At 37.0% G+C, this 22,412-nt stretch overlaps 2 protein-coding genes across 2 annotated transcripts in view; both read right to left on the minus strand.

Moving 5' to 3' along the window:
- Nucleotides 1-10,029: 10,029 nt before the first annotated feature.
- Nucleotides 10,030-11,763, minus strand: LOC111692425. The gene has a single exon (XM_023456434.1). It carries the CDS (start codon nucleotides 11,761-11,763, stop codon nucleotides 10,030-10,032), a length of 1,734 nt encoding a protein of 577 aa, XP_023312202.1.
- A 1,474-nt stretch (nucleotides 11,764-13,237) lies between these two features.
- Nucleotides 13,238-22,412, minus strand: part of LOC108913557 — a 54,175-nt gene continuing 45,000 nt past the window's right edge. The window contains exon 6 of the mRNA XM_023456435.1: nucleotides 13,238-13,568. Within this exon, the coding sequence (XP_023312203.1) occupies nucleotides 13,238-13,568 (331 nt within the window). The remainder of the gene's footprint in view (nucleotides 13,569-22,412) is intronic.

Genomic DNA, 22,412 nt, shown 5'->3' on the forward strand with positions numbered 1-22,412 from the left:
ATTAAATTTTTTTTCAAAAATGTCAGGTGTGGGATTCGAACCCACGCTCCCTTTAGGGAACAAGGCTTAAACAAGGCGCCTTAACCACTCGACCAACCTAACTCGATTCGTATATGGAAAAGAAACGAGATAAAAATTTTTTTATATCTATTTATTGGCATAAAGTAGGTGTAATACATGATGTATATGGGATAGTTATTCAACATCATATTCGAACTGTTGCTGAAAGTTCTTTATAACATAAACTACAAAATTTTATATGCATTCCACAAATCCAGCAGACTTCCACATGGGCGCAAGGTAGAAAAATAACGTTTCGTTCTTGCTTTCGACATATTCGGCAAACCTTTTCAGGCGGTCCCCAGCATTCGTCCTCAGGAACGGAATTTGGCATTACTTCGATTGGCTTCCTACCAGACATTACGCTCTCTTTAAAAGCACCTATTGCTACACTTGACTATGATATACTGAAGAATAATTGGACATCTAATGATTAAATTTACAGAACAAAAGTTGTGTTTTTAATCCCTTTGTTTCCTGATAGCAACTTGAATATTATACAATGGAGGTGGTAGGGTTGTAATTCTTGAAGGAGCTGCGCTACTGAACCGTATGTTGTTGATACCAGTCAATCTGGAGGACTGCGGTAAAAATGTGGAGTTTATGCTGTTTTCGCTACATTAACCATAATACTTTTGAATGATTTTTGCAATACTCTTCAGTATTAATACAATTGTAGCGACTGTTATAAAGTAAATAAGTCCAGAAATTGTATTCAAATCTGTTGTCGTATTTTCAGACGCTACGATGAGTGCGTCTGCGTATACATCTTCATAATCGGAGCAGTTTAAAATAGGTAATGACCTCCAGGTATCAAAATCTCCAATCGACTTATTTTGAAACGTTATTCTCAACTTGTAGAATTTAGAATGTTCCGGAATTGACGCCCCGAAGACCCTCAGCTTTCCACCATTAACTATATTACGTCTCATCTGAATTAACGTATGTGGGCATGTATCATTCTCGCTAACATTTCTGTAGCATACATACATTTCGTGTACGTTGTGTATATCATGTACGTACAACACATTTTGTAGTACTGCAGTTAAAATTATGAAATTGGAACGTAAAACGACCATTGTTATTAAGCAACAGACCACTGTCTATAAACGAATGAGGTACATAATGATTTGTAAAGTCTTATAACTGGTTTTTCTTATTCATGAAAGGTAGAGGGAGAGAGGAAATAAAACAAACAAGGACAAGTAAACATATATTAAGCATATTAAAATATAATAAATATAATATTATAACGTAATTGGTACAATTCTTGTAGATGTAGGTCCATTCTTCGCTACGGAAAATCGATGAGGATTCGTAAATACACCATCCCATTTGTCTTGAATGTTCATTTTTTGAAACTGTTTAGCCATTTTACACTGGTTGTCGTAGTGTGTTATTTCGGATTTTAGTTGGCGAATTTTTTCAAGATGTTTATCTAATAATGGCTTGAGAATTTTAGAAGTCGTTTCAATTCTTCTCTTGAATCTATCTCTATCCGCAGCAAAAAATTCCCAGTATCTACGCCGAGCTGCAGTAGATGCAAAAGTCCACGTTTTCATTAGATGCACTTTATTTTTAGATTCGTCGAAAGTAACTGTTTTCTTCTTCATTGCGGCAATAGGTTGTATACCCAAAGGAAAAGATCTTCGCAGTTCCGCCTGCTGCATCTGACTGTTTTATTTGGATTCATATGATATGAACAACGGAGTACATCTACATGGAAACGTGGTGGGGGGTTATCCCAGTAATTTTCGCATTTTTCAACGTTTACCACATTGGCTAAGTGCTGCCAGCTGGAGGGAACCAATTGCGGTAGTATTTTCTCTAAATAATCCAGCTGTTCACGTCCTCTCACATAAATTATATTATATCGGTACACACCAAATGATCTTCAAGTATAGCGTTCAGTGCACTATATTCTACGTCTCCAGATGAATAGCGGATGCCGTGGATATTTCGTTCCGTATATCTTACTTGCTTCTGATTCGGTCGAGATAAACTATGGAAACGTGTAGGCGGTTTAATCAAATAATGGCTCACTTGGCGCGCATCCTGAATCGTGATTTCCTTAGGATAAAATTCATAACCTCCATCGGTACTCAGTAACATAAAGCCCTGGATGTCTAGCGCCACAACCTTCATCTCGGACGATTATCAAACGACTAACTAACAATTACTTAGATTTATTTTTTAAGCTAGATTTTTTACGATTTCGCTAAGTGGGAGGTGTTCCATGATACAATCATGTACAATTATGCAATAGGCACTGGTATTATCAGGAAAACCTTGTGCTGCTTCAATATCCAATCTTACGTCCACGGTAGATGATTTTATGCTTTCATCCCGCCTCGAGCAATCGATGACGAAAAGAGCGTGATTCCTAAAGGTGAGGTAATCTAGTAAAGATTTCTTCTGCAGCGTATTCGAGTAACTTGGATAAAACTCGGTGTAGTTGTAGTGAGCTTCAGCGTAGTCGTTATTTGCAAAATTTAATCGCATCCTCTCGTTAGGGAAACTCTCGCCGTTTAGCGTTAATCTAATGTTGGTAATATCAATGTTATCAAAGTGTGTAGGATCTTCCGTGAATTTGTTTTGTTTGGCTGTCTGGAAACCGACAATGACGTATCTAGGGCTTTCGATCGCAGAAGTAGTCTTAACGGCCCAAATTTCTTTTGTAGCGCCAGGCGTGAGCGCAGGTAGCATATGCAAATCCCATTGTCTATACGGTATCAATATGGGCGTATCAGCTTTGATGGCTTTTAGTAAGCTAAGTTTTATTTCGTCGTTAGGGTATAGCCGTTTAATTTTAACCTCAATATTTTGAATATCCAGAGTCACTGTGGTTTTATCGGTAGCCACCTTCTCCTTAACCAAGAAACAATTGGAATCGTTACTGGCTCTTATCAATTTGATACATTGCTTGCTACACGTTACCATGCGGTAGTCATTGAAAAGATTGAAGATATGCTTCAACGGGACGAGGAAATTAAAAGTTCCATCGGCATTTAGAGTTGGTGCATCAGGATAATTCCATCCGGCTATAGATAAGTGTTTGGAATCCTCATAGGAATAACACAAGTATCCGCGAACGGTGCTCACTAGACCAACTTCACGTATACTTTCCAGTTCTTTGGCGTTTATTTCGTATGTGGCTGACGAAAACATAAAGGCCACTGCGTTGTTTACGAACGATACGCCTCCATTACCAACCTTTGTAATCTTCCCGCTCATAAGTATCTGACCGTCGTAAGTAGCATCGAAAACATCGGCTTGATTGATGATGATTTCAATGACGTCGTTGTTTCTGAAGGACTTTACGTATGGATAATACGTTCGCCATTCCACCTTTTGTATGGATTCGTCCATTGAGGGACGGTGAAAAAGATCGAACGTTTGATGTGATGACATTATAACCCAAAGATTTTAGGAACAAAGCGTTCGTTAAAGACAGAGGCTTAGTGAATGCAACCTTATCGTGAAAGGAGTCTCGCGATACTGACGCGTACCTCGATAGCGGCTCCTTTATATGATCAGGTCGAGAGTTGTTGAAAACTAGCATTATTCAAGTTTCTTAATCTCCAATTGAACGATGATTTCTTCACCTCTGAAATTTACGGTTTCGAAATTCTGGTCCAACACGTCGATTGTAACCGTGCTTATTTCAGTTCTATTTATCGGTAGATAAATGAGGTGCTTTGGTTCTTCGGCGATAGCAAATCCTGGGTCGACGCGTACAGGAAACTCGTATATGTTACAGTCCAGGTGAACGGTGTGTACTTTTATAATATCCACAGGTAAATCCGATTTGTGTAGGTTCTTGGATACTAGGAACTGTTTCGAAAATCCCAATGTCCTACCGATACTGCCTTCGGTTTCAAAGTCTACCCCGTATTTATCGCTGTATATTTCACACTTTAGAGTGTTATTGTTGGACTTTAGCGAAAATATCTGGTCGGCGTTGGGGTCTTTGTCGATCTTTAATTCCTTTCTAATATTATTTTCAATGTCCCGAATCTCGTAGGCACCCTCGGCAAATTCTATAATGGTTTGCTTGTTTTTATCGGTTTTATCGTTGTCCTTGCACAAAATAAACCTTTGATGAGCTTCGATGTTGGGTATGCTGTTGTACGAGTGAAAACTAAGAAGAGCCAAGCCGTAATTGAATTGTGGGTTTAAACGTAGGATTGGGTTAAAGTTGGACGTTAACGTGGATGTACGACTCTTTAGCGCCACTATTGTAGACATGACTGACAAATTTCAACTGGTATCGTTGCTTTTATAGAGAAACTGCATAAATGTCCACAATTTATCTGATCATAGTTTTGATAACGATCTGCGTTATAGGTTATGTTTGCATTAGCTCTCAAGTATCGAACCAGTTCCTTTGGTGGCTTCAAATGGCCGAAACTGTCAAAGTATTCTACGTCGTTGCCGTTTTTCTTATAAACTACCCAGTGAGTGCCTCTATTCTTATTCAAGTCTAAATTTAAAATGGCACTTTCTCGGAGACGCGGACCTGTAGATGGTAAGGTGTCTCTCATGAAAACACCTCGAAAAAATGGAATTCGTAGCCGTTTGACGTATCTAATCAGGTCCCCGTCAGACAGCGGCTTATTGGGTAGCTTTATTGGCAGTTTTTTTGTTTTTTCAAGAATAAACCGTAGCCACCGTGTCGATTCTTTCTCAAATAGAGGCTGGATCCTTTAGCCCCGCTAGCTTCCATGGCTTCGTTGTGTCGACGCTCCTCCATAAGTTTTTTTGCTGCACTTTTAGCATCGATTACGGTCTTCGCAACAGCCCCCGCGCCCCCCGCTAGCGATCCGAGGGCTCCGAGGGCACCTAGTATAGGCATTAGAAGAGGTAGGAAGCCTCCAGAGTGTTCTCCGGCGGGGAGCGGTATGATTCTTGGTATGCGAATATTTTTCTTACCACCAACCCTTTTAACTGCTATTCTTGCCGCTTTTAAAGCCGATAGAGCAGTTTTTCTCAATGAACTACTAGGCTGCTGTTTTTTTAAACTGTTTGCGATTTTTAATACAACGTCTCTGCGGAACGATGCGGGTTGACGACGTCGTCGTTGTCCACTCTTTTTCAAACCCATTCCGAGATTACGTTTCGCCTTCATAGCCGTAGTTACGAACCAAGCGGCTGCTTTTTCTCCTAGTTTTGCGTCTTTAGATTTAACGCGTTCCCAAGCTCTATTCTCCAACACCCAATCGGCTTTATGTCTATCTTCTACAGACTTATTTCGAGCGTATGCTATATCGTGGTCACGGCAAGCGGAATCCAAAGGATTTATGCCCTTTTGACCTTTGGCTAAGCGTTTCTCAAGTTTTGTTCCTAATGAAGAGAAAAAACGTAGTTAAATTTATTATTAATATTATTTACTCTAGTTACCTGGTCCGCAGAATTGATATCCACCTGGAATATGTAATTCAAATGGTAGTTTATCTATTAGCGAATTTAACACACCTTCACCGTATCGCAGCGGCATTAGAAATGATGTAAGCCGATAGAGACACTTGTATTTATAGGAAGTAGCTTGACGGACGACTTCAAACCATGAAGGTAGTTCAACAAGAGCGGACGCTACCAATAGAAAACTTGGATTTTGATGAAAATCCTGCTATTGTAGGCAGACATGGTTCGTTGCTGCCGAATTCGTTTAGATGTGTCGTATGTGGTCCCAGTGGTTGCGGGAAGACCAACGTAATATTATCGCTTCTATTTCATCCGAATGGTGCCAAATTTGAAAACGTCTACGTCTACTCAAAGTCCCTATACCAGCCTAAATATCAGCTGTTGCGAGACGTCTTGAGTAAAGTGAAAGAAATTGGGTACTTTCCATATGGGGCTAGTGACGAAATAATTAGTCCAACAGACGCTCGGTACAATTCCATATTCATATTCGACGATGTGGCGTGCGATAAACAGGAAAAGATACGTGAATACTACTCCATGTGTAGACACAAGAATATCGACGCGGCCTACCTATGTCAGACATATTCCAAGATACCGAAACAACTTATTCGAGATAATTGCAACTTAATAGTTCTTTTCAAGCAAGATGAAGTAAATCTGAAACATGTCTACGAGGAACACGTGTCCCCCGACATGACTTTCGATCAATTTAAGAAATGCTGCTCAGAATGTTGGGTTGATAAATACGGAACCATGGTTATTGTGAAGGATTTCAACCTACAAGATGGTCGATATCGTAAAGGATTCGATAAATATATAAGGATGTAACTAACGAACGCTATCATTAATCGCAATGAATCCAACGGTTGAAGACGTCATCACCAAGACGGCGCGAAAGAAAAAAATCAACGAGCTCGCAAAATCAATCAAGCGAAAGTACTTGGCTTTAAAGCTAGGTAAAACGGAGGAAGATGAGGCGCTGCAAAAACTCTTTAAACCAATTTCTACACCGTTAAAAGAAATAGCCAGCACATCACACAAGTTGAACGAAAAAATTGTTAAGTTCCCCATCATTAAGAAAGAGGAGAAAAAAGAAAAGGTAGAAGAAGAAGAAAAACCGTCTACATTCAACCAAACAGCCTTTTTACCGTTGGAAGACATAGCATCGTCATCTAGACTTAATGATGATGATGATAACGATGATAGAACATTTGAAGAGGAGCAAGAAACTCGATTGGAAGATTTAACTCAAGAAGCTCTAGAAGAATATTTAGATCAATATCCTGTCATATCTCAAAAGTACGTTACAGAGCATTGGGCTAATAGCGATGTAATTAATAAGAATTATGGACCAGTGTACGATTCCTCAAAGTCATCGTGGGTACTCGGTCGAAAACGGATCGATTTTGACATTCGTACCGGTAATATAGTAATCGATGGTCAGCAATTTAAAGGAACACCGGGGTTGTATCAGTTGATTTTCTTTATGACCCGTCATTCAATCAAGAGGATAAACAATCTTATACAAATATTCTTCAAATGACTGGCGCTCACAAAGACGCAGTAGGACGCTTAAAAGGTTCCAATTCGTTAAAGTATAGAGAAATTATTAGATCGCTATTTATTAAGACGACACAACGTAAAACTACTGGTAAAGGCTTATTGTCTCACACCAATAAGTTAACTTACAATACAAAGCCGATGGAATATATTTACTGGGATGATCCCAACGAACTTGTCGATCGTTTAAGGCCGCTGGTAGCATCTAAAAACACTGGAAATACGTCACATGACAACGAAATTTCAGCAAGTATTGAGGAGTTAAAGGAGGGTAGAATAATATCTTAAGTCACGCGAAACTGGATAACCGTCACGCGAAATTGGATAACCGTCACGCGAAACTGGATAACCGTCACGCAAAACTGAATAACCGTCACGCGAAACTGGATAACTGTCACGCGAAACTGGATAACCGTCACGCGAAAAAGGATAACCGTCACGTTTTATGTCACGTCGTCACGTTTTACGTCACGCATATCCTCCTTAGATCAAATACTATAAAGTTGTTTACCAAACGATTTTTCATCATTCTACACGATGAGTCTCGATAAATTCGGACGTAGCTCTCATCGTCATCGCGATTTCAACGAGCGACACACACCTCATGCAATTGGATTTTCGTTTTCTCCCGATGGAAATATTGACCTTCGTAACTTGAGAATATGTAATGTGAGTTCGCCTCTTGAAGATAATGACGTAGTTAATAAAAAAACATTATATCAGAAATCGTTAATGATGAGATATTAAAACTACACAAAGAAATAATTAAAGTATTTGACAATAAATTAAATTTGTTAAGTAATTCTTTAAAAAATGAAGTTGACGACTTGGAGAAAAAAATTGTACACACTGTTGCTGTTAAATTACAAAAAGATGTTACAAAATTGCAAAATGACATTCAAGCGGAACTTGGTAAACATAAAGAATACATTATGAAGAAATTTAAAGACATCGAGAAGAAGTATAGTGCTCTGGAAGAACGTATGCATATAGTAGAGAATCAGATGATCAGATGACCCTTTCATATGGAAAACTTATTGTCGCATAATATCATGGATCCTCTTTAAATAACCCATAAATAACGCAGACTATCTTAGTGCTAATCGATTAGTAGAGACATGAAGACGTATTCAAAGGAAAATATTCAACTTGTTAATGAATTATATAAGCCTATGAGAAAAAACTATGCTCGCAGACATACGATTATCAAGGGACTTGATGACCTCTGGCAAATGGACTTGGCTGATATGCGTCAGTACGCCCACTATAACAAAAATTTTAAAATGATTATGGTCGTCATAGACTCTTTCTCAAAGTTCCTGTGGACTAGACCTTTAAAAACAAAGACTGGTGAAGAGATAACCACGACCTTTGCTGACATCTTAGCCCACAGCAAAGGTAGAATCTGTATAAATCTACAAACGGATCAGGGTACGGAATTCTTCAACCAAAAATTCCAGCACTTCCTCAAGAAGCATCATATTAATCATTACAATACGTACACGTGAAAAAGCCACCATTGCCGAACGTGTGATAAGAACTTTGAAATCAAAGCTGTACAATTACTTTAGCCTAAACGGTACCTATAAATGGATAGATGTATTACCAGAAATTACGAAATCCTACAACGAAACCCAACATCGCACCACGAGATACAAGCTGTCTCAAGTAAATATAAGTCCAACGAAGAGAGAATTTTAAAGTCTGCATACAATCATATTAAGATAAGCGGACCGCAAAAATTCAAAGTGGGTGACGCTGTGCGCATCAGCAAAAATAAGCACGTCTTTGATAAGGGTTACACGCCTAATTGGACGACCGAACTATTTAAAATTACGTCGGTTAAAATAACGAATCCAGCGACATACCTCTTGGAAGATATGTAGAGAAATCCTATAAGAGGTGCTTTCTATACTGAGGAGCTACAGAAAATTGTCAGTCCCGACATCTATCTCGTAGAAAAGGTACTAAGGAGAAAAGGAGGGAAAGTTTTCGTGAAGTGGTTGGGGCTTGATAAGAAACATAACAGCTAGATCGAGAACACCAACGTCATTTAGTTTGAGCTAGTTCGTCGAGCGAGCAGGTTGTATGCAAAATGAGTGAAGTTTCCGCTAATTTAAGTGATGAAGAAAATTACGATTATAGTAAGCCTCTCGATGATATTCTGGCTAAATATGAAGAAGACGCACGGTGGAAGCAGATATACTTGCTTAATAATGTTTTTCCACTAATATCAAATGTCAACATTCAAATACAGTGTGGATTAAGTCCAGCTATATCCTTCAGTCCTGCAATAGTTATAAGGAATGGTAATGGCAATAAATTATCATTTTCTACCTACGAATGGCAAACTCTCTTGGAGTTACTGGTACGTTTGAAAAAAGATTCCTTCCAAACACCCCTGCAAGGCTGGCCTGATGAGTATAAACCTGTGACTCATCGTTGTGGAGATTACACGACAGTCTCCCAAGTAGTCTACGAAAATATGAAAATGGTGCAGATCATAAAATACAACATGTGCATCGATCTTTTCCTTCAAGATGTTGAAGAACTGTTAAAACTGGATACTTGTGTGCTGTCGCATAGAATAAATATGTTAGATTCTTTAGACTTTTGTCATTACTATCATAATGTATTAGATCTTGTAACTGGTTGGATAAAAGCAAATCAAATTACTTTAAATATAAATGAAATTATAAGTTCTTTTTGTGATGTATCTAATGATAGTATATTAAGTAATGCTTTTCGTGAATATCTTTACTTTTGTTAAACTAATGTACTGTCTGATATAAGTAATTAATATATATGCTAATTAACATATATTCGATTTTATTTTTCCTCTATTCCAGTTTCAATAATATAATAGAAATTTAACTTTAGTAAAATTACACAAGTATACTCTTGTTCACAGTTAAAACAAATAAGACTCATATATAAAATAAAAAGTTTATTTCATTTATAATGTATTAAATATATTACAGTTAATTACAACATACTGTCTATTGAATAGTGCCCCCAAGGTAATGTGTCATGGGTATCGTTTAATAAAAAACGTTTATCATCAGCTGCACTTAGAGCTAGTTTTGTTTGCTCTACTGAGAAAACGTTATGTAAAGTTGACTGAATGGTTCTCTGTTTGCGATAGAGTTCAGTTTTATTATCTAAACAGTTTTTGTAGTCGTCAAATGTGATGGAATTTTTAACTATATTCTTTTTAACTCCTTTAGATTTTTTAATAGTAGATTTGCCGTCTATTAAGATGCTGTACATTTTAGAACGGAGCCCAACAAAATGCGTCATTATTGCCCCACAGCATTCATCCTTCATTAAGCCTGGTACTTTTTTATTAACTAAAGGTATATTATATTTATTATTAGGCTCATAATCTGAAGTATCAAATTTGTGTAAATTTTGAATTAAAAGATCGTAAACGTTATCGCAGGTTACTTGATATATGAGACTGTCGGTGTCTGTATAAAGCAATTTGCACTCATCACCTAATTTTGATAACATGAAATTGTAGTGGAAGTCGTACACACAAGTTTTTGAAATGTCCAAAATACACATGCCAACATATAGGGGCTTGTTGAAGCAAATTTCCGATTTGTTTAATTCAATTGCTACTAGGTCTTCACCAAAAATTTTGCTACTATGGAAATTTGGGCTAGCTATAAAATGTTTTGCACCCCACTGCCCATCCCAATGATTCTTTAACTTGATAATGCGATGCTTTCTTATGTTCTCCATCGTCTTACCGAAAATAGCGTTTATTAATAGTTTATATAAATTTTTTTCAAACTCGTTGGTAGACTGGGCGCGGAGTTTGGTGTTTAACTCGATGTAGGCCTTCAACCAGTCGGCTTGCTTAAATTTCAATACGCGATGAATTTTGATGAGCTTAACCCCAAGAGATAAAGCCTGCTTTAAATTACGATAATGAATTATATAGCGTGATTTTGGATACAAGGTTGTCATAAGTTTCGGTAATTTTGAATTTGGAGGTGTGAGGTGTTCGGGGCATAGAGGTAAATCTTTATGCTCATCGTGTAGATGTTCAGGATATTCCAAGTCAACTTCGAGGATGTATCCTTCAGACGACGTGTCAGATACCATCGTTACGTCGATGTTGGGATCTACCCACTCGAACCCACCATATGGAAGGTATTGGCTCATAGCCCAACCGTAAAGGTTATTTACATCAAAGTACATTAAATACTTTGATGGCTTTGAGTAGTCATAAGAAGACATAAACTTGTTGTTTGCTTCAGCATAGCGGTTACAGCATTGACTAACGCCGCCTCTGATGCCGCGATCCATAAACAGCAACATATCCACGTCTTTTAAATAATCCAGCTCGATTTTAGTATATTTTAACATACAGTCCCACGTATATCCGGGGAGTGTATAGTAATTAGCTGGGTCCAGTTGATAAATATTCAAACATTTTTGTCTAAAATGTTCAAAGACATCTGCCAAAAGTAAAATGTCCGTTTTCATATATAAATCAGAATATTGTCCTAAAGTTGATATATTAAATTTAGCCCAGACCCTCTTAGCAAGTTCATAATCGTCATTAGATATGTTACTATCGTTTATTTTATTATAAAACTTATCAATGCCGGGTAGTTCTGTTTCGTTTAATTTCTCCTCACAGTCTATATAGTCATAAGGAAATACTCCTTTTCTCGAAAGTAAAGTAAATGTTTCCGCATCTAACATGTTAAATATTTTACATAAATTTTGAAGCTCGTTTGGTTTTAAATATGATGATAGAGTATCTAGTGATGATGCCATAGATCTAAAGGAGTCGATAAAACGAAACTTTACCGGGGAATCTGATGTTGACTTTGTAAAAGAAATGTATTTTTCTTTATTGATGGGAAGCAAAGTAATATTGCCGGTTTTTGCCAAGTCTCTAATCAAAAAATGTGAATCATATCCGGTCAGATTATGAAATACTATAGGTATGGTGAAAGAATTTTTATAATTTAGATTACAGCTTTCATGTGCAGGCCCCCGGTAGGTTCCAGTAAAATGACAGTGGTCTCGAACCTTTTTGGTGCCTGCTTCAAATGGCTTCTCACAAATGTGACAGTGTGTTGCAGAAAGAAACTGTAGTGACTGTTCCTGTGTAATATTCATGGGTACAACAGTTTTCAATTTATCATCAATAACTTTTGCCATGTTTTCAAGTTGCTCAGTAAATCATTCAATGCAGCCGAGGCCCCTATTGCTAGCGTAAAATGATAGAGAATCATCGTACGAACACTTGAAATAAAAACCTGCACTAATCGCGGTATGCTTTTGATATATTTTGGACCACGTATGCCGTTGCTGATCGGTGAAAGGTTCTAACATGGACTCAAAATCACAATATAAAATGAAAGGTACCTTTTCCTTGTATCTGTGGTTTTTAAAAGATAGAGATTTCTCCTCCGGAAAGGTAATTTTACATTTATTAATTTTAGAGCAATCTTCAGTGTGACTAATAATTTAGGCAAACATCGCAAATGTATTTAGCATTCTTGTGTTTATTTAATTGAGAAGAAACTAGCCGCGATAAATTTTTAATCAAACAAAAATGATACTTAATTTCTACGTCTTCGCTGCTACTTTCCTCCGTACGTTCATCGAAATAAACATTTTGTATAATTAAAAGATTAACGTGTCTTTCGAGTTTATTGTTGGTTAAACGAGCAGGTTCAACATTATATTTATTTTTAACACATAATTTTAATTGATAAACATTAACAGAGATGTTGTTTTTTTCAAATTTTGAAATTATCGAAATTTGCATTGGAAAATCGATACCGTTCAAATTTAATACCTGCGAATAGTGCGGGTATGATGATGTTCTATCTGGGTGTTTCAGTCTATCAACTGGATAAAGTGCCGAAACAATAGACCAAGCGAAGCAGGCGTCATCACCATAATTTTTAACATTAACACAAGCATGTTTCTTTACAATTACCTCGGGGAGTTTGATAAAAGACGAGACCCCGTGTCCCATTTCAAATTTGTTAAAGTTTATTTCTAAACTAATAATTTTGTTTAAGGCCCAACCACTATCTTTTTCCTGGAACTCTTTCAATTTTCAAATAAAAATATTGCAACTAATGTAAAACGCTTTCTATTAGAAACATGACACACCAAATATAAAATATTGGGAGGCACTTACAGTTTTTTAATTCTTCTATGCAGGTCCTGGTTGTTGATGTTGTGGCAGCTCCACAACCTCAAAGTTTATAGCCGGATGCGGCTGATTGCACTGTACTAGACCCCTAAACACTAATCCGTACTTCCTAGGCACAAAGTGTTCCAAATTTGCCTCGATTGCCGGCAAAGACCTCCTTGGTAAAAACACTGCGTTCTCGCCCAAGTCAACAAGAACCGTTTTCCCAAACCGGGTGATAACTATTTGCATCCCACAAATCGGTATGGGCTGGTCCACAGGAAGATCCCGTAGATTAATTACTGGATTCCTGCGGATGGATGAAACCTCATTAATTTGACTTAGATTCATACTAAAACAATAGAAAAATCAAGTGTAGAAGAGCGAAAAAAATAATAAATAAATAAATAAAGGATGTCTTTAGTAAATAATTGACTATTTCAAAAACAAATAACTTACTTGTATTTTGTAAAGGGACACTAGAGATAATAACTTGAACAAGCTGTTGTAGACGTTGTAAGGACACACACGCACAAAAGCTACTGAAGAACTTGCTGGAGACTAATGAAAGTGTAGTTGCTTCTGCAAGCTATCGATGTAGACTGGTAAATGATAATTTTATTTCACTGTGTATATATATCATCAGTTTCACCGTGACTCTTATTACATCTGGCCAACGTTCGTTATTCTTATCGCATGCTGTCTAGACGCTACGTGTCCACAATTTTTGCCAACACTACAATTATAAAGGAAATAATATATCGGGTTACAGTTTATACTAAAAAGCAAGTCTGAACCTGTAGAAAACAGGTCTGAACCAGTAGAGAACAAGTCTTAAATTGAGGTGACCTTGACCCTAGATGACCTTGACCTCAGACGACCAGAGATTGATGACCTTGACATCACTTTGACGTGACATTGACCCCAGATGACCAGGGGTCGATGACCTTGACGTGACCTTGAGGTGGCCTTGACCCCAGACAACCAGCGGTCGATGACCTTGACGTGACCTTGTCTTCAGACGACCAGAGGTCGATGACCTTGACGTGGCCTTGGCCCTAGGCGACCGGCGGCCGATGACCTTGACGTGACCTTGGCCCCAGACGGCCAGATGGTGATGACCTTGGCATGGCCTTGACGTGACCTTGACCCCAGACGACCGGAGGTCGATGACCTTGACGTGACCTGGATCCAGACGACCACAGGTCGATGACCTTGACGTGACTGGTCTAGAATGATGCAATACCGGATAAGAATGACGCAATGCTGTTTGGAGGTCATTGGCCTCGAATGATGCAATACCAGATAAGAATGACGCAATGCTGATTGGAGGTCATTGACCTCGAATGATGCAATACCAGATAAGAATGACGCAATGCTGTTAAAGGAAATAATATATCAGGTTAAAGTTTATGCTAGCGTGGCAGTATTGTAGGAAATAATATATCGGGTTACAGTTTATGCTAAAAAACAGGTCTGAACTTGTAGAAACTTGATCTCGAATGCTGCAAATACCAAATAAGAATGACGCAATGCTGTTTGGAGGTCATTGACCTCCCCTTATTGTGATTGAATTTTTTTAATTTACCACCAACTGGCCATGTGACGTCACTTCCATGCCGCCATGACACTTCATGTATGACGATACTTCCATGCCGCCATGATACTTCTTGTATGACGTCACTTCAATCCCGCCATGACACTTCTTGCATGCCAACACCCACACATCTCTTGCACAACGACAATGCCCACAAGAAGCCGCTGAAGGAGCGATGGACACTGGCCATCGAGTTCGTGACGTCATTTAGTGTGGCGCAAAAAAAGTGGCGCAGATCCCGCCTATTATATCTACTCCCCTTCTACAAAGTTTTGTATGTTTTTATAAATGCCCGGGCTGTATTAAGCGTGGCAGCCACCCTTATGTATAAAAGATGCTTATAAAAATTATTTGTTGATGTCTGTTAAATATTTATAGGTGAATAGCTTAAATTATCTCTTCCAACAAAGTCCTGTAGGTTTTTGTATATGCCCGGACCATATTAAGGGTGGCAGCCACCCTTATGTATAAAAAATGCTTTTAAAAATTATTTGTTGATGTCTGTTAAATTTTTATTCGTTAATAGCTTAAATTATCCCCTTCTAAGTTCTGTATGTTTTTATAAATGCCCGGGCCGTATTAAGGGTGGCAGCCACCCTTATGTATAAAGAATGCCTATAAAATTAAAGGCATTAAGCTTAAATTATCCCCTTGAACAATTCCAAATATTTCGAATTTTCAAAACCAAGAACGGCGGTGACAACCTTTTTAACATTAAGGCAATGTTTTGCATTGTATTAGCTATGTCCTGTACAAATTTAGTTTCGTGCAACTCTCTCGGTTTCAAAAATACAATACCCATGTATGTTTTCAGCCACTAAACTTGAATAATTCCAAATATTTCACTACCAAGAACGACGGTGACAACATTTTTAACATTAAGGCGATGTTTCGCATTGTATTAGCTATGTCCTATGCAAATTTAAACTCTCTCGGCTTCAAAAATACAAGATCTATGTATGTTTTTTATACATAATACAACCCGGGCATATACAAAAACATACAGGACTTTGTTGGAAGAGATAATTTAAGCGATACACGTATAAAAATTTAACAGACATCAACAAATAATTTTTATAAGCATTTTTTATACATAAGGGTGGTTGCCACCCTTAATACGGCCCGAGCATTTATAAAAACATACAGGACTTTGTAGAAGGGGATAATTTAAGCTATTCACGAAGAGAAATTTAACAGACATCATGAAATAATATATAAATTTACAATATTCACGTAAGGGCGGCATCCACACTTAGGTATGAGAACTGGAAATATATACCCCGTATATTAATCCGATTTTCGAGTAATTTGAATCTATAAATGTTGAAAATTTTAACAGGCATTACCACATGAATGAAAATCATAATCTGAAAAACCCTTGCTGGAAAACCGTTGCTGTATTCACACCCGTGTTTATAAAGCAAAATATCATTAATTTTCTATGTAGAATCACGCCCTTAAGAATTCGCATATTATTAAGAAACACTCTGTATAATGTTTTTATAGTTGTAGTATTATCTAATGCGTATCAATAGTAATAGATACTGCGCAGTATAACTTAAAAATGTGATATTTATTTATATTTTAAAGTTGATACCTACGTAAACATATTTTATTGATAATTATCATTAAACTAATATAAAAATTGTTGTAAATCGGAGAGGTGTTGAGAAGAAAGGTATTTTTGAGCTAGGGTACTGCTTTTTCTTCTAGATGACGATAATTGTTTTTTAAACAAACCATAGGTAGAAAAGGATCCCTGTACTAATAGCTTGGCATACAAGTAGAAGTTGGCTCGACAAGAAGGCAGGGTTGCCAGCGGCTGTCGTTTTGGAATAGGATTTCGCAATACTATATTGGCAGGTTTTAAACTCTAGGTCTATCGTTAGCTTTTGGACTAGTAAGGGGGATGAAGCGTGCCGGGAACGAAAATCCATTGGCGTGTCATCGTAAAAGGCAACAAGATATAGAAAATATTGAAAAAAGATAATAAAACATAACATCTAATATCTTTTTATGGTTTGCTATAACCAGCACTTTGATCGGTTTTAATTATTACATCATTTTAAAACGTCCCAGTTGTGTTTTTTAATTTATAATTTTATTATAGCCATGGAATTAAATCCCTCGTCTACGCTTATGCTACGACGTTTCTCAGGACGGGTAAATCAAGTCCCACTAAAAAAGAATTTCCCTATTTCCTACCAAGTGCAAAAGACAGAGATAGAATATAGATCGATGTTCAGTGTAACTCAGTCTATAGATAGACGATTATAGATTCTGTCGATGTGCGTAGCGAGCGGCACAAAGATAAATAATATTGAACCGTATAAAAATCATTCTATATTTTATACGCATTATGGTAATAGTGTTTTTATATTATGTCTAAGTCACTCTCTATAATTTCGACCGCGGAATATAGTTTTGTATTGAAGCTTTCACACTTACCGGGTGCGTGCCGGGATCATTGAAAAGAACACGTGTCAATTATTTTTTTAAATATTTGTACGCAACTATGTCGAATGTTTGTTCGCTGGAAGTAGATATTGCATTCTTTATATCACTGGTTGAAACCAAACCTGTCCAGTGGGACAAAACTTTAGCTTTTTTTATATTTTTTGGATATTTTTTGTTTTTTTTTTTATTGCGAAGACGTCGGTAACAGCCAAGCCACATAATTGCAACGCGTCTACGATACGGCAAGTATGAAACGAGGCTTAGGGTATAAACATAGTGCCGCGACGAGGCTTCAGATTCAGTTAAATACATTGAATAGCATTGGCCTGTCCATAGTGGCGCGACGAGTCACACATCCTCTCTTCTCAAGGCCTCGAGGAGACAAATCTGCCTTCCTATTATTTCACGAGCATTGTATTGATACAATATTAATATCTTTTATTTAAAGAAATACCTACCTACTACTTGGAACCCTATTACCCTAATCATTGTAATGAATGTGCTCTGGATAAGTTATGAGAATAGGTAGGTAACTTTTGAATTTCAATGATTAGATACCTATAAAGTTTCACTTATATTTAAAAGAAATATTTATTCTTTGTACTTTTTATTTGTGAGCGGATGGCAATATGTAGAGTTTAGTATAATAGAGCGATGCAAGTTTTGTAACAAAAGCCGAGACATGTAGTAATTTATTTATTAGTTCACGGAACGGATGGGCCAAAAAGTAAAATATTTCAGTCAACACAAATTATCGAAAGTTGAGGTTTTTCAAGTAGGTAGAGTAGAAATTTACCAATATTTTTAACAAGTTCGCTTAGAGTGGGGGCCATGTGATAGTCATCTGGTGCGTCTGGAAGGCGCCAGCGTAGAAACCATATTTTTAATAACGCGCGAAACTACGAGAAGAGCGTAGAGGTTCCAAAGTAGAATTAAATTAAATTGTGAAATAGATAACACAGCCCCACAAAAAAAAAGTATCGGATCTGGTATTCAGACCCATGTATTTCCATATACTTTTTTCCGCTGAATCCGAATTTGCCTTCAAATTTGGCCCAACGGGTCTGAGTTTTCGGGAAAATTCAAAAAACAGGTCAAAATTCACAAAAAACGTCATTTACGATCGACGAAAGTTATAAAGAGTCAAATTATTCTACCAGCTCACTAGACGTATGATTTTTCACTTGTTTAGTTCCAATTTATCATCATAGAGTCAGACAAGCTGGTCCAATTTCATTCAAATAGAGAAAATAGATCAAAATGCCATTTTCATGGCATAATTCGTGTTGCAGAGTTCTGGATCCATTTTTTTATCCACCCACCCATTTACGAATTCATACATCTTTCTATCCAATCGTTCATGCATGAATACGCATATTTATCCGTCCACCTGTACCACCTATAAAACCCACCCATCCACCCATCTATCCATCTACTTTTTGTGCTGAAAGATAACAGCCTAGAAGATTGAGAATGCAATAAAACTTGTAGAATACTGTACTTTCTAAACAAAGGAAAACGATATCTACAAATCATTCTTATTTTTGTTGCTATAACCTGTTCTCTTTTCTTCAAGGGATCTATGCAAAGGGTCACGCTTTCGTTTAGTCCCTCTATTTTTCGTTTCCCTTTTTAACAACCAACAAAAATCGGCCATCATGTTGTGATCCCATTTTCCTTGATATCGCTATTCTATAATCTTCTTATCCTGATGAGATCGTTCGCCTTGTTCTTCGCTACAATCTCTAAGAATTTCAAGAAACGAATCCAGATGTAAATGAAGGAAGTGCCACTTGTAGTCCATCAAACATCCCAGGTCTGGAAAGTCTTTTATCAATTTTAATACAATTTCTTCGTATTTAGGACTCTTGTTGTTTCCTAAAAAATGTGTCGCTACATCTTTGAAACTAGTCCAAGCACTCTTCTAAACGCTACTCATTGTAGTGATGAATGTTGCATCCTTGAACACTGTCCGAATCTGAGGTCCATCGCACATCTTCGTTCAATTTCGCCTCAGAAATATTCGGAAATTTTCGCCCTTTACAGGGTGATTCAGTCATAATGTTATTAATTTTAACCACGTATTCGGAAGGCTTAATAAAGACAGAAAATCGGAAAAAAAAATTTTACTCGACTTTTAAATTTTTAAAATGAAGGAAATCAACCCATAACTCCCGCTACGAGGGCGGCCCTGGCAGATGCCCGGATGCACGGAAAATTTTGTAACGTAATGTCACGAATAGTTGTCGGCTAAAGCGAACAGCGTTGCCAAGTTCACATCATCATGTGTGGTTCACATTTACTGCTAAACGTATTCAAGTAAATAAAGGAGCATGCTGCATTTTATTATAAATAATTTTAACAATTGTATTAACTTAGTGCAGAATGTTTTAACAAGCCTGGCTTTCCGAAGTCAACTTTCGTTAAAAGAAAATAAATAAAGTAGAGGTAGTTACCTGTTTGTAGGCACACCGTATTTTATCAAATAAAAAAAGTTGGCACACTACTAAATACCCGAATATACAAAATGTACTACACACGGTTACAAAACCATTAACAATTTAAAGCGTTTATTCAAATCTACCACCGTCCATATATCCCGCATTTTTCCAACTGCATCTATCATACCATATCGAGCAGCGAACGTGCAGGACATCGACAAAATGACTTAAATGTGATAGAGGCTGTTTTAAATTTAGTCGAGGAGCAGCCTACTATTTCTACAAGAACAATTTCAAGGCGACTGGAGATATCACAAACCAGCTGATTTCCCCAATCGTCTTGAATTTTGCAGTTGCAGCTAAACCGAAGTGCAGCAAACGCTAACTTTATTTTTATTTTTAAAACAAAGTGCGCTGGACGGATGAACGCTGTTTTACTTGTGCTGACATTTTAAATAGGTAAAAAACATATTACTTTCTCAAAAACAATAAGTACCTACCTAGGTTACACCAAAGTTTATATTTACACTAAAGTTTACATTTATTATGTAAACTTTGGTTATACGCAACTGCATATTGAATAATAAATTGAAATACTAAAACTTTATTATTCAACATAATAAATTATAAAATGTTAAAACGTTAATAATATTAAAAATGATAAATTGTAATAGCCGTACATTGGAAAACAATCATTCCGATTCATTTCATTTTCCTTTGATAAAAGACCGACAACTTTTTGCTCTATGGAATGCTATCCTACTACAGTTCGTATTAGTCTAGGAGTCAGATAGGGTTCCGTTTACTAGCTATAAAAATAAAAACTTTTTACAGCCATTTAAACATTTAATTTGTTGATAACAATTAAACTAACCACTTTCAGGCTTTGCGACCAAGTTTTTTGGATTCAGGAGCTCAAAATATTACGAATAAGTTGTTTGCAGCCGTGGCACTCTGTTGGCCACGGCACGCGGCACCCTATCTGGCTCCTAAACTATGCACACGTACACGTGCAAATTAGAAGTGGGTCAAATAAAATATTTATTGACCCTAGATACAAGTTAGCCTAGGTCGGAAACACGTACCGAGTTGTTTATTTGTCTCCGTCCGATTGTTTTTTTTTATTTTCTATTACTTACAGCAATATTTAAATTCTACATACATTTCATCCTCTCTTTATAATTTATCTAGTGAGTGTTGTTTTTTTTATGTCATTATTTCTGTAATGAAATTGAAATGGTTGTGAAATGAAATTTAAATTACTTGAACTCTTGGAGTTTTGTAAGTTGAATATTAAATTTTATTTAAAGTGAAACAGAGCTAATTTCTTTGCAGCCATAATAGTCACATTTGGTCAGATGAAAACCCGCACACTACTCGTCTGTTTAGCTTTCAGAGGAGATTCGTTGTCAATGTATGGGCAGGAGTATATGGCGATCGTTTAATTGGGCCGCATTTTCTACCTGAACATCTGAATGGGCCGCGTTACTTTCAATTTTTAGTAGAATTGTTTGAAAACCTTCCCCTTCAGATGTTGTGTGAGATATGTGGTATATGCACGACGGAGATCCGGCCCATTTTGCTCGCGATGTCCGTGTATTTTTAGACGGTCAATGTCCCAATCGGTGGATAGGGAGATGAGGGCCCATAATCCTACGGACTTTTGTATATGGAGTTATATGAAATCTGTTGTGTATCACACCGAGGTAGAGAATGTAGAGCAGTTGCGGAATTGTATCGAAGATGCCGCTGAAGAAATACGTAACAACCCTGGTTTATTCCATCGCATCCGCCGCTCATCTATTCAACGTGTACACTTGTGCATAGACGGTAACGGTAATGTATTTGAACATTTGCCCGAAGGCTTACAGCAAATTAAAAAATTAACATTATGATGTTAATAAAAACTGTTTTTTGGCAAGACATGCTCAGACCTCCTCGAGGTTCTTGCTGGGCAACAATAACAATTTAATGTGTTGATTGCATAATTATAAAAAATAATTTATAGCATTTTAAATTATTATTGGCTGACGTGAGCAAACCGTTTACTTATTGTTTTTATGTGTGCGAAAATATGTAAATATGGCAACGTTGCATCTAGGGCGCGTTGTTCATATCGTAGCCGTGCGCAAATTCTGAATAAGCGACTGACGTCAGTCGGTCAGTAACAGCCTGAAAAGGGGGTTAAATAATGATTTGAAAATATTTTTTTTCTGCTTAAATATGCATTTAATTTTTTTTAATCACGCCATCGTATTATACTAATTTTTCTCTATCTGCTCTTAAAATTAATGACATTATGACTGAATCACCCTGTATAGGGCGAAAACTTGTTGGTTGTTAAAAAGAGAAATGAAAAATGGAGGGACTAAACGAAAACGTAATCCTTCGCATAGATCCTTTGAAGAAAAGAGAACACGTTATAATACAAAAATAAGAATAATTTGTTGATAACATTTTCTTTTGTTTAGAAAGTAGAGTATTCTACAAGTTTTATTGCATTTTCAATCTTCTAGGCTGCTATCTCATCTCTTAGCACAAAAAGTAGATGGATAGATAATATAATAATAATAATAATAATGATGATGATGATTGATGATGATGATTGATGATGATGATGGTGATGGTGATGGTGATGGTGGTGGCGGTGGTGGCGGTGATGGTGATGGTGATGGTGATGGTGATGGTGATGGTGATGGTG

This window comes from Anoplophora glabripennis, unplaced genomic scaffold (genome assembly GCF_000390285.2).
Source record: "Anoplophora glabripennis isolate ALB-LARVAE unplaced genomic scaffold, Agla_2.0 scaffold1035, whole genome shotgun sequence".
NCBI lineage: Eukaryota > Metazoa > Arthropoda > Insecta > Coleoptera > Cerambycidae > Anoplophora > Anoplophora glabripennis.